The following is an 18,141-nucleotide window of genomic DNA, read 5'->3' as shown; positions in this document are numbered from 1 at the left end:
GCAATGGGGTTTCCGCCCTTTTTCTTGCAGGCCTTGTTCCTGCTATACCGTAATCCGGTTTTTCACTTTAAGGTCAATTCTGAACTAACTTTCGGTCGTGGTATCCGTCAAGGCTGCCCGCTTTCCAGCCAACTCTACGTGCTCGCGAAAGTGCCCCTCCTCCGACTTCTTGACAAGCGTCTATCTCGACCAGTCACTTCCTTTCCCTACCAGGCACTCACTAACTCTACGTACGCCGATGACCTCACTGGTCTTATCCGCAACGATGCCGAGTTCCCCGTACTGAGCTGCTGTCTCGATCTCTTCTCCAGAGTTTCCGGCGCCTGCGTCAATCCTAACAAGTCCACCGGACTATGGAGTGGCACGTTGGTCGGGCGAACCGACTCTCCAATGGGATTCGCTTTTCGTTCCGAAGGTGGTCGATTTATCGGAGTCGAAATTGGTCATACCAAAACGTTTCTAAAATACAACTGGTCCGCCCTTGAGTCGAAGCTCTCCCGCGTTATTAATAATACTATGCTTTGATGTTTGGTCAAAGCTTTTGATTGCATGTTTTTATAAAAATATGTCCGGTGTAAAATGTTTTGGAGTTCATTTGCTATAATTGAAGTGCTTAATTGTAATAAACAAAAATGTCAGGTTGAGATATTTAGATAAAATTGATGTAATAGAAAGATAGAAGATTATAGCAAGAGAAAAATACGCTCCCAAAAAACTCGATCCTGAATTCCGGGAAAGAGAAAAATTAGGAAACGCCAGGCCTACGCAGCGAAAAAGCGGAGGCGTCTAGATTTTACTTCAGGGCCAGATGCTTTTAAAATATATTGAGGTTCCAATGCTCAGCCAGAAGAACTACTGCGTCCAATTCAAGGCAAGGAATTGAAAAGTTTATTCCCCCACTACGAGCTCCTCTCTCTCTCTACGGCAACGCAGCGCGAGCCAGAAAGGTTTAGTGCCACCATTTCTACATGTTTTAAAAAAAATCGTCTGCTAGTTTTCGAATATGAAAATTCATTGTATATTCCTACTAAAAACATGACACTAGAAATAAGCGAATAGAAAAACTAGCAGACGAGAAGCCGATTAAAAGTGTAAATGTTCTACGATAGATAGCGATACTTGTTATGTCCGAGAATTTTTTACTGCACGGCCTAAAACGGGAGACGACCACTCCAGGTTAGCTTGAATCCTCCTAGATCTGATATCCCGAAGGAGAGCTCCCGGAAGGAACTAGCTCAAATACAATTTAGAATACGTCTGCCTAGCCGCTTTATTAATTTTCGAAAGTAATAAATAACTAAGACATGTCGAAGCCGTGTATGGCCAGAAGCTATAAATAAGCCATGTATGGCCAAAAGTAATTATTAAGTGTGGCACTTATCGAAGCCCGGTATGGCCAGAAGTAATATTTCACTCAAATTGAAGGTTTCTTACTAATTAATGATTTTATGCTACTTGCTTAATTGGAATACGGCACGAACTAAATTATTACAAAGAGGTATTATCCTCAATCCAACTTAATGTCGCCAATGTACATTACTGTTTTACATTGTAGGGAAATTAACATTTTTAAATAATAAAACACTATTCACAAAGCAAAGAAAATAATTCATTATATTAATAGAATGTTTAACAATTTAATTAATTTTTAAACATTATTTAGGTATATAAATTTAAACAAAATTACAATTTGTATACCACTTTTTAATTTATAGAAAACACTAATTTTAGTCATTTAAATTTTTATACACTTTTTGAGTAAAATAAACGGTAAATTTTCAAGGGTACAAGAAATTTAGAAAAATGCTATACCGCGTGTTTTTTGCTCGAAAAAGTTAATTTAAAAAAAAATCATGTCTTCGAGAAAGTTGAAATTTGTATGGTACGTTAAACATGCCCGTGGATACTCGCTGACAAAATTTCATCGACTTCGGAAATTATTTTACGTTTTTCCAAAACTTTTTTCACCGCTAGGTGCTGGAAACTTGTAGAGCGTCAGCAAAAACATAAGAATATCGTTTATTCGAAAAAATTAAACGAATTTTTCACTGAAAAACACGACTTGAAAAAGTGACCAAATACCCTTAATTTTTATGATTTTTGTTTTTATTGTACTATGTTAATTTTTTTCGATAATTTTTGATATCTACAATATTTATTTAAGTTGGCAATTATCCCGTGAGCGTTTGGTATGTACTGTTCCCTTTTCAGATCAAACACACCTTTTATTCGGGGGTTAGACCTTTGTCACTAAGCATTTTAATTTAAAATAAAACTATGAAATTGATTGCGAATATGACTAACTGTAGGCCTAGAATAAACAACTACATGGAGACGTTGCTAGGTAAATAAACGAAAATAATGTCGTAAGGTCATTGAAAACCACTCGTTCATTTTGTTTAAAATGTAATGCATGCTGTTATTAACCTCATTGTGAGATTAAATCGTGGTAATAATGCCTCAATATTCTGTAGCGGATCGTACGGACATAGTTGCCATTTACTACGCACAAGGTGGTAGAAATCTAAGAGGAGTGAGTGAGATTTTCCAACAACGTCCCCGGATACAAGACCGTCCGTATCTTCAGTTAGGCGAGCTGTCAATGACTTTCTGCAGTATGGTAATGTAGAACCTAGATTTCGAGGTGTTTGTAAGCGTAATAACGACTTGGAGAACACGGTGTTGGTGTATTTTGTCGCCTTCCCGCGTAAAAGTTGTTCCGTGGCAAGTGCTGATTTGGGGTGTAGTAAAACACGTGTAAGGGAAATATTATTTAGTAGATGGAGACGCTCAAAGACAGGGGAAATATTACGTGCACCAATTTTTAGTAGATGGAGACGCTCAAAGACAGCTGGACTTCTGCAACTGGCTGCTGTATTATGTGGATAACGACCCTCAATTTATCCGCAAGATTATATTCTCTGATGAAGCTTCGTTTTCGAGAGATGGGCCTTACAATCACCAGAATCACAACTTTTGGCAAGACGAAAATCCACACTGGGGGTTTGAACACCGACATCAATTTCAGTTCGGACGCTTGAGCGTTAGGGTTGGTTTAGGAGAAAACCGTCAAATGGGTCCTGTATTTCTGCCACAAAATAGAAATTGGCAGAATTATTAACATCTTCTACAAAACGAACTAGCAGAACAGATCAACTAACTTCCATTAGCCCAACGAGCCAGGTTGTGGTTTCAACAAGACGGATCCCCGCCTCATTATCAGAGAGACGTGAGCGCGTTTCTCGACAACGAATTCCAGCAACGGTGGATAGGGAGAAACGGACCGATAATTTGGCCTACAAGTGCACCAGACCTTACGCCGTTGGATTTCTTTTTTGGGGCTACATTAACGATAAGGTCTACGCCACTCGTCAACGAATTATAAGCGCTTGCCGGGAAATCGCTCCAGAAATGGTCCACCATGCTTTTGACAACTTGTTTCGCAATCAAGCTTGTATCGCAGCTGATGTCGGAATATTTGAACCGTTCTTATAATTTTCGTCGCATTTTGTTATATAGATGGATTTTTCTGTTTCTTTTTGGAAAGATGATAACTTAAACGATTATCCGACTTTTTCCAACAAACGTAAATTTAATTTATGACACTATGCGAATACATTTTTAGCTAGCCCAACTTTTTACTTTTTCAAGTCGTGTTTTTCAGTAAAAAATTCGTATATTTTTTCGAACCAACAATATTCTTATGTTTTCGATGACGCTCTACAAGTTTCCCATTCAGCACCTAGAAGTGAAACATTAAGTTTTGGAAAAACGTGAAAATAATTTCCAAAAATCAATGAAATTTTATCGGCGAGTTTCCCCCGGCATTTATAACGTACCATTAAAATTTCCACTTTCTCGAAAAACAAATCTAACTTTTTCGAGCAAAAATAAACACCCTGTGTAATAATAACTATTACTTTTTATTCGGATTTTTGGCCAATCTTTTTCAAAAGGCTTTACAGATTATATTACGCGAGTTTTTACGCCATTAAATTCTAAAGGAAACGGCCCTATAAACCTTGCTTTACTCCCCTTTCTACAAAAAATTAAACAATTTCAAATTAGTTTACATAATACAAAGAAGCTATTATGAAGGAATTACCTTATTTTAAAATTTAATGAAATGTCAGTTCGTCTCTAAAAATATCCAATAGTTCCGGGGATATTTTATGAGATACCGAAATTAAAATTAAAATTCCAGACAGGTTTAATAATTTTGGAACTTTTTTAAAGATACCATTACTGGTTATAGTGATAAATATAATACAACGATTCATAAATTGCTTACACGGTAACAAATATTTAGAGCGCAACGGTTATATTTTGGTTTTTAATGCTTCTTTTTATACCAGATGGGGCCAATTTTAACTGTAGTAACGTTAAGTGTGTAATAAAATACTTTCTTATTAATAAAAATGGAAATGCATTTCATTTTTGCGTAAAGAATTTCCACACTGGAAAAAATTCATAAGATTCTGGTAAGACTTAGGTTTTTCAAAAATCAGCCTCTAAAGGCGATACTTCTGTGTAAGTTTTCTCTCTCGACAAATTTGTATATGTCTATTTCGCCATTTGGGCTTTACCATAAGACTATCAAGGCCGCCTAAGATTGAATTGGAAATAAGGCCCATCCATGTCTTCTGCAGTAGACAGGCGTGGTGAAATCAAAAATAGGATCTACGCTACTTGGCAAAGCTAAAAGGGCAAATCATACCGATCCCCATCACCCTAACCACCTTTACTACCTCTCTCCATCTATGAAGCACGTGTAGGGGGATTTGTGTAAAAGTTTCAGTTTTTAACCATGTAGCCAGTTTGGCCAGTCACTAGCCTAACTTAAAAATCCCATTATTTCCAAACCTATGGGGCCCTGATTGTCTTATGGCTTTACTTTACACAAACTTGTATCCAATTATTTCTTACATTTGTGTCGATAAATAACAAGCAATGAACTTTTTCGGAAATTTCCAAAATACCACCGTCACGTTCTTCATGACTTTCAATCAGACATGACGATGTTTTACTAATTTATATTAATTTTTTCTGTATAGCTGGTGTATAGCCCGAGGTCGCATTAGCCATGCCACATTATTCGTAGTATTTGGAATAGTTTTGGTTTGCAAATCACAATATTTATCACCTAGTGAAGTCGGATATACGATTGTTTGTTTAACAGTTGTAAGTTACTAATTATAATTCCAAATCAATTTTAAACTAAAAAATATATTTGTGTTAGCGAAGTAAAAGAAAATTGAGTTATTATATCGAAACTGTTTCAGTTTTGAAAGCCAGAAATGCGACTCAAGCAAAAATATTCTGTAGGATTGCAGAACACGATCCTTTAAACGCCTTTCCAATATTTTAGAGATCAATCTATTTCTTACTACAGAATTTAAATAAGTCTTAAATAGCTGTAGGTTAAAGCCCTCTAGAATAGTCAAGTGACGGCTAAATCCTTAACAAAATTCTAAAAGTTAGGTCAAAATATTGTCAAATTATTTTAAAACCTAAATAACATATTTTATCTCGGAAGCGGCAGAAATGAGTGTTTTAATTTGATTAAATAAAATTTAAGAAAAAGTTTCTAAAATAAATCAATAGCACAAAAATTATCTTAAATAATTTTCTTTCGACTATTCTTTATTCAGTCTCTAATAAACTTATCACCGATATGCGTATATTTGACTGATTTGGACACATCGATGATTTCTGTGGAGCGCATTCTGGAATACGGCAGATTGAAGTTAGAGGTAAAATTGATCATTTTAAGCGACTTTAAATCAAATGTTTTATTCATCGTATTTGTGAGTCATGTATTTCTTAAAACGTCAGTTCAATCTAGAATACGTTTGGTTCCAACTGAAATCAAGACACATCTAGTTTAAATCAAATTCTGATTAGATCAAATAATTTAAATCAAATCTGAATTAAGTTGAATTTTGTGTATCGTAATTGAATCAAATAGACCACATTTTGTAGTATAGTTAGATTTGGATCAACTTTGATTCAACATTTTCATACACGTAATGAATCGTGAATTACTAGTTTCACATCACGTTAGGAATGCGTTAACCAATTAAAATATTTATATCAATATCACAAAAGCAACACTTTAAAAATGAGTATAAAATAAATTAGCATGTACCCATACTCTTCTTTACTAAAAAAAAACTATAATTTTTTTTTACCGATACCAAAAGAATGTTCCTTAACCAGTGACAAGTATAGACGCATTCACATATTGCCTAAAGTGAAATATGGAAAAAGGGGCGAAATCCACCCGAGGTACCTTCCTATTTAATAATGGTTCATATAGATGGTGACACTATTAAGTTTATGAAAAATAAACTTTTTTAAATAGTTATTAATTAATTACTAAATTATAATACTTTAAATTCTTATTAAAAATATATAATTTTTGTAATTTAAATTAACAATTAATTTTAACAGAAGTTAACACTCTCCGCCATAGATGGCACTATAATACGATTTTAAACTATCCAATCAGGGAAGAGAATTTGGTATTTTAAATCTCGACAAAACCGTTCTCCACTAAAAACTGAAAACTTTCAACCAATCGTTGAAAATCAAAATTATAACGTCATGCTGCTAACAGAGCGCCATCTACTAACAAATAACGCCATTACCACGTTAGCTCGGATGAATATTACCCCTCCAAAGTCGCCTTTGCCCCTTAAAAATTGTAAATCGATCTATAAAATATATAATCTGAAAAATAAATTTAAAATCTTATCTCCCTTTCCAGTTATTCCTCTTACGTCAATTTTTAGTTAGCTTTTAAATTAAACGTTATTTTAACGTTGTACGGTGTGATAAATTTATGTTATCTTTCTTTTATTTATCCAAGATATGTATTTATTTAAGTTTTTATACAAACAGGCTTCCTGGAAAAAGGAAGATAGTATTATTGCGCCATCGTGGCCAATCAAAGGAGAAATATCATTTTGCAACTACTCGACGCGTTACCGGCCAGGATTGGACCTCGTCTTAAAGAATATTTCGTTTACCATCAAACCAAGTGAAAAGGTTCCTTCATACTCTAAATTAAATTTATAAACAAGTGCATTTGGTATAACCTCGGGATTATCGAATTAACAATTTTTGGATGTCCTTGAACTATGTCGTTAAGGTCATTTAAAATGTATTTCGAGATTAATTACCTTCTAATCGTCACTTGTTTCCAAATTAAACTTTTCGATTTATATTGCTTATGGATGAAGTACTAAGAAAAGCTACTTATTATTTTCTACTTTACAGGTCGGCATTGTTGGTCGTACTGGAGCTGGAAAGTCGTCAATAACATTAGCTCTTTTCCGATTAATTGAACCAGTCAATGGAAAAATTGTGATCGACGGCGTGGACATCTCGGATCTGGGTCTGTTGGATTTGCGCTCCAGACTGACCATCATACCGCAAGACCCGATTCTCTTCTCTGGAACTCTGCGGTCAAACCTGGATCCTCTTGAGCAGCACACGGATCAAGAAATTTGGCTTGCTTTGGAAAGAGCTCATTTGAAATCAACGGTTCAAAATTTCAATGAGGGTGTAAACCATGAAATTTCAGAGAGTGGACATAATCTCAGGTATCACAAAAAAGGACCAGTATTAACTATGGTCTACGGGCCCCGTTTAACATGTTTTGGGGAACGTAAAAAGGGATTAAGGGGTACCGCCTACTTCTGTCAAAAATAAATGTAAAATTCAGAATACGTCAAACCTTCCAACAACAATTAAATCCTCTAAAACTATTTTCATGTTAGAAACTACCGCAAATAGTCCCAAGTCTCTAAAACATTTTAAGGCTAGAATTATAAAAATTTAACTAAATGTCTGAAACAAACCTAAAAAAATACAAATCAGCTATCCTCAGGCTGGGTCACTAGCGTTTCACAGGAAGCATTTCTTTGTTATGGAATTTGTCGTAAAACTCGCCGGGTAGGTTTTGTTTATGTAGATGCGAATCGTGGCTTTCGAATCTGAGCAGACCATTTTATGAAATGTGAAAATTTTACGCCGTCGTATTTTAACACCCTTTCAAATATAGTTTTTAAAAAGTGAATTATCTAATAAGGTAAGATCGTCTTCACCTGTAACTATAATCAGGCAATGAATACTTAATACCCGTAAAAAGTTTATAATCCGTAAAATGGTTCCTTTTAAAATTGGTTGAATACAATTTCAGCGTTGGCCAGCGCCAACTGATCTGCTTAGCGAGAGCTCTGTTGAGGAACAGCAAAGTGCTAATCATGGATGAAGCGACGGCGTCTGTCGATCTGGACACTGACGACACCATCCAAGAAACTGTTAGAAAGGAATTCAAAGCGAGCACGGTCATAACCATCGCTCATCGTCTCAAAACCATCTTGGATTATGACAGGTGGGTCTTGGCTTCAATATTATCGAATTATATCTTTATGACCTTCGGTTACCTATTAAGGCCCCTTAGTCTTCTTAAACTTTTGTCTGCTGCTAAGACTATTATTTTTACAATTTAAGTGTTAGTTATTAGTAGAGTAGCGACTAAAAGTACCAACGGTTCTCATATTCAGTCATCTGATTTATTTTCCGGGCTATTATGAATCGTGTACTTTAGTATAAGAGTCATTATAGGCTGTGCGTGGGGGTGTGCATTTGCGTGGGCGTGGGCACGGGCGCGCGTGCTATCGCGAAAACGAAAGGCGGCCAAGCGCGCGTGATCCGTCCAGTTTGTGTTGTCAAGGGCTAGCGGGAACGCGAAAAATCTCTCCATAGAAAAGCCTTATCGGAAGAGTCGCCGATAAGTCAGAGGCGCAACGCGTTTCGTTTCTTACCCCTCGAATGCATAAATCATGGCGGCACGCCGGCGAGAAATCTATGAGTGTAGAAACGGAGTGGGTTTATTTTATATTCTATCTTCATCGTTATTCGTAATGAATGCGAAATTCAGTTACCAATCGCGTCTATACAACAATTTAAATTAAAAATTGGCTTGGATGTTGTTATACTTTCGTTATTTTCGCTCATTTAATGTGAGATTTTACATTTTATATTTTACGTATTGTAAATATTTGACTTTTGTAGCAGGACGGTGTTCAGCCTAATGGTTAGAGTGGGCGGCTTTATTTGTATATCTTTTATCACGTCGTGGGTTCGAATCTCCTATTTGTTTTAGGATTTCGCTTTGCTTTAATATATAATTTTAATATTACCTTTGTCACTTTTTACTTTTAATTTTAAAATTTTGCGCTGCGTTATTATATTATTTTAATATTAGTTTTGAATTTTATAAAATTTTGTGCATAAAAGTTCAGCAATAAATCTAGGGATGGCGCAACTTAAGTGCTTGCTGCCATCTAGGAGCAACAAACACAAGGGGTACGTTCAGCAGAGCTCATCCGACTGACCGATTACTAATCGGTGACATCGGTTTCCTACTGTACGCTTTGTCGCGTTTCCGTTTTTGACGTCACGATAGTCATCGGTTACTCACCGAAGTCATCGGCTGGAAGAGTCGGTTTTTCCGATGAATGCGTCATTTCTGACGTAAAATACTATAAAAGCTACAGCATTTTAAAAACTACCGGTGACTGAATAAAAGCGTTCAGCAACTTACGACGTCACTATGACGAAAAAGCTCATCGGTGGAAAATATCAAATCCATCGGGTTTTTTTCCGTTGACTGCTGCTGAACGTAGCCAAGCAGAACGCAGCTAGCCTTTAAACACGCTAACGCACTGTTGTGAACAAATTTCATTGAACGAGCCTTAACACTGGACTTTTTACGGAAAGGGGAAAGAAAATTTCAGGAATTTCCCCTTCCGACGGCAGCAGGCGCTTAAGCGTCTAACCAATGAAAACTGTATACAAGGAAATGCACGACTTTTCACGGGTTGCGTTCTCGTTATTGTGTAGGGTGCTGTGTTTGTTGTTTCTAGCTGCCATCGAAGATATTATTTTTATACAGGTAAAATAGGGTTCAGGCTACTTTACAGTTGAAATATTTCTTCATGGACTTTTTTTTATTTTACCTTGGATTAATATTATAATCAAGCGAAGCGTATGTTATTAATCCAATGTTTTTCCAAGCTGTTAGAGAGTTTTAACAAAAATTTATTTGAACTTTAAAATAATATATTTTAAATAATCATTAATAACATTGGAGGATTATTTGATTTTGCGACCTTTCTAAAATAGACAGTTATTTTTTAATTTTTTTATTCTTGGTAACTCTAATAGTACGACACGGACATGGAACACGATTCATACTACAAAAAGTATTTTTGTTTCCTTGTGTTAATTTCTTGAAATGATGTCTAGACTTGAAGCTTAATTTTGAACTGCGAGAGGACTTGGGGCCAATGAGAATTGGGATCCCTTGCTACGTGCCTTTACAGTTTAAAATACTAACGGATGATTGATTGTTATTTGAAAAAGAAATATTTTTAGAATTATCGAAAATTTCCGATAATCTTTTCAGCTTCTCCCTTTGCTACTTTAGTGTTTTAGTGAAAATTTTAATTTAATTTTATCAGAAAGAGTATAATATATCTAAGACAGAAGTTTGATCTTCCTATTCTGCTAATGGTTTTCAGTTTAAACATGTTTATTTGCAGGCTCCAGCGATTTTTACAAAACATTTTCAGAAGTAAAACTAGTTGGGGAGAAATGTGCTATTGTAATGTTTTTCGAAAACTATTTTATAGGGATAAAAGGGTATATAAATAATTTATACTTAAATTTTTAAATTTTAACATACCTAGAGACTGAAATTTCTTTATTCTAATACATCTACAAACATTAATATTTATATTTTACATCATCAGGCGGAGTAATACAATCTGAAGGTTTGAGCCATGTTACGGTTGGCGGGGAAACTCTTTTATTTTTCAAATTGATAAGTGTCCCGAACCAGGAAATGGACATGTGTCATTTTTATGTCCTAAGTAGATGCAAATCTCATATATTATATACATCTGATTGGATGTGCATGTGAATTACAATCTGCTTTACTTATGCACTAAATGACATATAAATAAAAATAACCGATAGTTTATGTGGTGAAATCCATATAAATTGATCAATCGAAAAGTCCACAATTTTCGTTGGATAACTTACGAGGAGACGACCCGAGGTGGTTCTCACCGATTTTGTTCAAAGTTAGGGGATTGTTAGACCTAGATGTAACATAAAACCCTTTAAAGGGAAAAGTTACGCTGGGCTTCCGTTTTGCCATGGCAACCAAAAATGTTTTTGACAACATAAAATAAGAAAAAGTCTATGTAAAATAACATGCGAAAATGACAAATTCTAAGGGTCCCCCTGTGCAAAACTTCAATAAATAAATAAAAAATTATTTTAACAAAAATTAAAAAAATAGTTAATTTATCTTTTTTGGATTACTTTGGACAAATAGGGGGGAATAAAAACCATTTTGGGTGAACTCGAGCTAATGTGAATAAATACGTCGAAATTTTAGGTATAATACAAAATATTTGTAAAACTTATGCCGTGATAAATCTTAAAATCTCTACATTACATTATCTGAACGATGTAAACAGATTTTTAGATTTCGATAGGAAAACGACGCCATTTTATAAAATGGCAGATACAAATATAAATCATGGTGCAATAAGTTAGGTAATTTGTATCCGATTAACCTAAGATTTTCTACGTTACATTATATGCCCGAATGAATTCGTACTATAGATTTTTATAGAAATCCGACACCATTTTGGAAAATGGTGGATATCAATAAAACTCATCGTGCGATAAGTTCCGTAAATATTCGTCGATTAATCAGAAATTTTCTACGTTTCATTATCTGCCCGAGTTAATTAGACCTATGGGTTTTCTACATTACATTATTTGATCAAATAAATAAGCCCCTTACACTGTGTTAGAAATATAACGCCATTTTACAAAATGGCAGATATCAATATCTCAATGCGATAACTGCCGAATTTATTTGTACACTAATTTGAAATCTGCTGTTTGCAAAATAGCGCATAACAATATCTCTCTTGATTGTTATTAGAAAAATTATCGATTATCAATAATTTCCCGAGTTATCAATAATTTCGAGTTACCAATAATTTCCCGAAATACCAATAATTTCCCAAGTTAAAAATAATTTCCCGAAATACCAATAATTTGAAGAATTACCAATAGTTTCCAGAATTACCATTAGTTTCAAGAATTACCAATAATTTCCAGAAAAACAAATTATTTCCCAAATTACCAACAATTTTCCAAATTACCAAAAATTTCCTGAATTACAACCATTTTCTGAATTAATAATAATTTTCCGAATTACCAATAATTCTACTATGCCACAATTGAACTAATTTAATAATATTTCAATTTACCCAAATTATGCCTAAATGATAAATTTAACCATTATTATTTTCTATTAATCCAATGATATAAGAACTTACCCAATATTATTGGATTTTGCCGAAATGTATAAAATTTACCCATTTATTATGAAGTTTCCTATAATTTTGTTTAACAATAACAATATAGAATTTATTTATTTGATGTGCGATATTTTGAAAAACGGAGTATTTCTCTCTCAAAAGAAATAAGACTAATTTACTCGGTCAGAAATAGAAAATTTCAGAATAGTTGACGAATAATTACGGAACTTCTCAGACATGCGCCATTTTGCAAAATGACTTCGGGATTCTTTCAAAATAGAAAGGACTTATTTATTCGATCATTTAATGAAACAGAAAAATTCCGATTTATCGTCGAATAATAACGGAACTTATATGACATCCGCCATTTTCCAAAATGGCCTCGAATTTTATTAAAATTAATAGGATTTATTATCTTTAATAGGTAATGTAAAGTAGAAAATTTCAAGTAATTGAACAAATAATTTCGGCAGTTATCGCATTAGGAGATATAATTAATATCTGCCATATTGTAAAATGGCGTCATATTTCTATCACAGTGTAAGGGGCTTATTTATTCGATCAGATAATGTAATGTAGAAAATTTCACATAAATCGACAAATAATTTCGGCAGTTATCGCATCATAAGTTATATTTATATCCACCATTTTTCAAAATGGCGTCGGATTATTATTGGAAAACCCATAGGTCTAATTAACTCGGGCAGATAATGAAACGTAGAAAATTTCTGATTAATCGACGAATATTTACGGAACTTATCGCACGATGAGTTTTATTGATATCCACCATTTTCCAAAATGGTGTCGGATTTCTATAAAAATCTATAGTACGAATTCATTCGGGCAGATAATGTAACGTAGAAAATCTTAGGTTAATCGGATACAAATTACCTAACTTATTGCACCATGATTTATATTTGTATCTGCCATTTTATAAAATGGCGTCGTTTTCCTATCGAAATCTAAAAATCTGTTTACATCGTTCAGATAATGTAATGTAGAGATTTTATGATTTATCGGCGAAAATATATGGCAGTTATCACGGCATACGTTTTACAAATATTTTGTATTATACCTAAAATTTCGACGTATTTATTCAAATTCGCTCGAGTTCACCCAAAATGGTTTTTATTCCCCCCATTTGTCCAAAGTAATCCAAAAATGATAAATTAACTATTTTTTTAATTTTTTTTTAAATAATTTTTTTTTGATTTATTGAAGTTTTGCACAGGGGGGGGGGAACCTTAGAATTTGTCTTTTTCGCATGATATTTTACATAGACTTTTTCTTATTTTATGTTGTCAAAAACACTTTTGGTTGCCATGGCAAAACGGAAGCTCAGCGTAACTTTTCCCTTTAACGGGTTTCATGTTACATCTAGGTCTAACAATCCCCCAACTTTGAACCAAATCGGTGAGAACCACCTCGGGTCGTCTCCTCGTTAGTCCTCCCTCGAGTATTACGACATGCTTCTCTACATAATGATTTTTACCTCTTAATAAAAAAATATATTTTAATATATTACTCAGAATTAGCATAAATATTATTTTTAAATATTTATCTTACATTTTTGCTTTGATCTTTCAAAATTTTACTTACAATTCTTAATGATAATAGCATTTAAACACCCAGGGTAGTCAAATTAGTAGGAATTTGAAGATAAATTTGGAGTTTCCATTTGAAATGGACTAGAAAATGTAAATTATCCATAAGGCATATACCTTCAATATACTCACAATTCAGAGAGTACTTTAAGCTAACTACTTTGTAATGTTTACTATTCAGAGAATACAAACTTAGGTTTTATCCCTAAAGTAAACTGTTCCCAAATTTCCAACGAATCTCATACCGCAACTAGAAAGACGTATAATCGGCGAACTATCTCGCCGTAACATTCCTTAGTAAAATTAAAGGATAATTAGGATTTGTGTTTTTCGACTTATGTGTTCAATATCATTTTAATTATTTATTTTAACTAGCCTCAAAATTCCCTTCTGGACAATTTGGGATTTTCTGATTGTTATAATAATGATATTTTTTTATTTAAGAGTTATGGTTCTGGACAGTGGAATGATTGCGGAGTTCGACCAGCCTTCAGAACTACTAGCAGATCGTAGTTCTATGTTCTTTTCCTTGGCAGAAGGCGCGGGAGTCGTCTAATTTATGCCAGGGGTCAGTTACTCATCCATTTCCCGAACAATTTATTGGAAAAAAAATGTTTATGTAATCTTAAAATCAACGTGGATGTCTGAGTGGGAATCGATTCTAAAAATGAAAAGACAGAACAAAAAATACTTCAAAAATTTAAAAATCATTTACGAATTCTTAGATCACTTTGAGATTCCAAATTATCTTTGTGCATGATACACCTCAAATTTTTATTAATCACCAATAATTTAAATGATGTATTTCATGTTATATTGTTAAATTTTGTGTATTTAAATGATGTATTTCATGTTATATTGTTAAATTTTGTGTATTATGAAATTATTATTAAAACTTAAATGCATCACAAATGCCATATTACAGGCTGGTGAACTGTCAGACATTTGGTGGACTTATTAAGCTGTGACGTTACTACATACACATTTTTGGTCAATTTGAAAATAAGGCTGGTGATAATATTTCGGAAACAGCTTTTCTGCCGTGATTCCAATCTCTAAGAGTCGGTTAAGCAGGGCGTGGCTGACAACCCAACCAACCAGTACCATTATGCGACCTAAACGCTTTTCTTCCAATCACCAAAATAAATTTTTATAAAATAAATTAAGTTTTTTAGTATTGTTTGGAAAATGTGTAGAAATTTGTTCAATAAATATTTGATTCAATTCGGTTCTGTGAAATATTTTTACATCATATCATATTAGCCTGACGACGACGCTGGTGTTGGCGTCGAAACGGCCGTAACTGTGTTTTTTGTAATAAAACAACAGTGGTTTCTAATTATTGTAATATCTTAATTATGTGCAAGAGCTATCATTTTATTAGTTAAGTCTTCACTTAATAAAAAAAAGGAAGACGTTCTGAAGCGGAGTAGTAAAGTCACAAGGATTATAGACATCATAAAGCTGTAAGGAAAGCAAGCATTTTCTTTACGAGGTCACAGAAATGAATCGACCTACACTCTGGATAATGAGGTTCTGAATCATGGTAACGTTTTAGCAGCAGTGCAGTTGATGGCCAAATATGACCCGCTTATGGCAGCTCATGATTCTGCAGGACAAAACAAGTCTGCACAGAGGGCCAAACGTATAGAACAACAAAGAAAGGCTCAAAGTTAAGGTCGTGGTGCACTTGTTACCTACCTGAGTAAAACAACTATTAACATGCTAATCCAAATTATGATGGATATAATACAAGAAACAATTAGCCGTGAAGTTTCTCAAGCCAAATATTATTCAATTCCAGTAGATTCAACCCAAGATAATACAACCATCGATCAGTTTAGTATTATTATTCGGTATGTACTCGAAAGTGTTATCAGTGAGCGACTACTCTCAGTAGTACCAAGTAATGATGGTACTGGACAGGGACTTTTGAACCTATTGAGCAAAACATTACAGCGTCTTAAAATTGATTCCCAAAAATGCTTATCTGATAGTACCGATGGAGCTGCAAGCTACCATGGCCAGTATAATGGCTTAGAAAATAAATTTCTGAGGTTGCGGATCAACATGTTCATATATGGTGCTATGCCCATGAATTGAATTTGGTGATAACTGAACAACAACATGTTGTGTGCCTGCCGATTCGTTTTTCAATTTGCTCCAGAATTTAGCTACTTTTTTGAAATCATCATACAAGAGAATGGCTGTTTGGATAGAAGTGGTCGAGGAACATCTGGGATAACTATATTTGGATGATGCCGCTGTCAGTACTTTTGTAGATCTATTGATAAGCTTATCAATGATTCAAGATTCAAACAAATTTGACGAAAAAACTAAACAAGAAGCAAGTGTTTTACATCAAAGTCTTTTAAAGTTCGAAACAATATTGACAGCATTTACTTATTTGTATATATTCGAAACTACAGCTCCGTTATCAAGTTATTTATAGACCAGCTGTTTAGATATGTTTACTGCATGGAATTTAGTAGATTCAGCTACGACAAAGCTGAAGGAACATGCAAGAACATTTGAAAGTAAATGTAATGGACAGATTGAACAGTTGAATATGGATGAAAATCTAATATTGGAAATGGACTCTTTACAAACATCATTGCCAGTTAAAAGGCATAAGAAGAAAAAGAATGGCAGTTGAGCTAATAGACGACGAAGCAATTTACAAAGATAATCTTGCTGATTTTTGAGTAAATGTGTTGCACCTAATAATGGACCGCATTGTCCAGTCACTAGATTCACGTTTTTTACAACACAAAAAGTTGTATAAAGATTTATCATGCTTGGACACATAAAATTTTAAAAATATTACAGAGACGCCTTGGATGGTGTTATTTAGCTTTCTCCACAAATCAGTAAAGATGAAGTAATGTTGTAATTGCTTTCTTTTGCTTCTAGCTTTGACGTATTAAAATTATTGCTTAATAATGATGAGAATATGGATTCTAGTTGCAACAAGTGCAAGATTTGTCCTGTATACTTAAAATTCTGGCATCCAACAGACTTCACGACAAAGCATATGATGACCTTTATGAACTTTATAAAGTCATCTGCACACTATCAGTTGCTCAAATCCAATGTGAGAGGATATTTTCTTAGCTAAAAATAATAAGGACAAGGCTAAGCAATTCACTGTCCGAGGAGAACCTGCAATCATGCCTGTTGCTATCCATTGAAAAGGAATTGTTAGATGAATTGGATGTAGAAACAATTATTGACAGATTCGCACAGTTATCTAGTGTATTCCAACGATTACTCAAAATATAGTGGAACATGAAACATGCTTTTAAACAACAGGTTAATAAGTAAAATTTCGGCACCGTATACCTATTTCAAAAGCTAGCATTTATCAAAAATATAAACTAATAATAATCTGTATAATTTTGTTCACATTTAGTATCGAGTTTATGTTATCTGTAATTATTATATCTTTAAAACATTTATCTTTATAAATGGCGACGGATCAGCGACCTATGAGTGACCGTTTCAATGAGTATTCAAATTGAAAGCAACTGTTACTACTAGGTGATTTATAAAATGCTATGGCTTAATAAAAAATCGGGATATATTTTGGGACCACAACCCAAAGGTCGCTGGTTTGATTCCAGCCTCAGGCATGCCCACTGGTATTCCTTGATTTAATAAATAATATTTCAGCATTTATCCTTCTAGTTTTCGGCAGTAGCGTAGTTCGCACACAATTGAGTAAAAATAATTAAAGCGAAAAAATTCTTAACATAACCCTATATTTATGGGGGGGATGTTCCACTTTCGGGGGGTGTCTCCCCCTTTTCTACGCCTCTTGTTTTGGGTGGGCCCCCTTTGACCCCTGGCAGTCCACATTTATAGAACCAGTCCGCCACTGGACTACATATTTAGGCACGTTGCAGTGAAGTTTAAGCAATTACATTGTTGCAGTCGTAAAACTACTTTTCAGCGACATTTTAGTCTGTTAGAAAATCTTTGTAGACAACTGGCTGCTTTTGCAATTTTCGTTCAGCCTTTAAACGGCCAATTCAGCCTATACAGACCAATTTCATTTCCCAGCTTCCATACAAAGTTTGATCGAAATGACATGAAATTGAGTGCAGCCTATTTATACG

At 34.2% G+C, this 18,141-nt stretch overlaps 1 protein-coding gene across 1 annotated transcript in view; it reads left to right on the top strand.

Annotated features, from left to right (window-relative positions):
• The window catches only part of LOC149923375 (multidrug resistance-associated protein 1-like), an 82,738-nt gene extending 67,936 nt beyond the window's left edge, over positions 1-14,802 (top strand). Inside the window, exons 12-17 of the mRNA XM_090161606.1 lie at positions 5,055-5,181; positions 5,652-5,753; positions 6,904-7,050; positions 7,282-7,607; positions 8,207-8,401; positions 14,468-14,802. Coding sequence (XP_090017732.1) covers positions 5,055-5,181; positions 5,652-5,753; positions 6,904-7,050; positions 7,282-7,607; positions 8,207-8,401; positions 14,468-14,579 — 1,009 coding nt within the window. The 3' untranslated portion in view covers positions 14,580-14,802. The remainder of the gene's footprint in view (positions 1-5,054; positions 5,182-5,651; positions 5,754-6,903; positions 7,051-7,281; positions 7,608-8,206; positions 8,402-14,467) is intronic.
• Positions 14,803-18,141: the final 3,339 nt, after the last annotated feature.

Source organism: Leiobunum rupestre, chromosome 10, assembly GCF_980474605.1.
Source record: "Leiobunum rupestre chromosome 10, qqLeiRupe1.1.hap1, whole genome shotgun sequence".
In the NCBI taxonomy this organism is placed as follows: Eukaryota; Metazoa; Arthropoda; class Arachnida; order Opiliones; family Sclerosomatidae; genus Leiobunum; species Leiobunum rupestre.
Note: the sequence above shows the minus strand (reverse complement) of the source record. Positions and strands in the feature narration are given on the sequence as shown.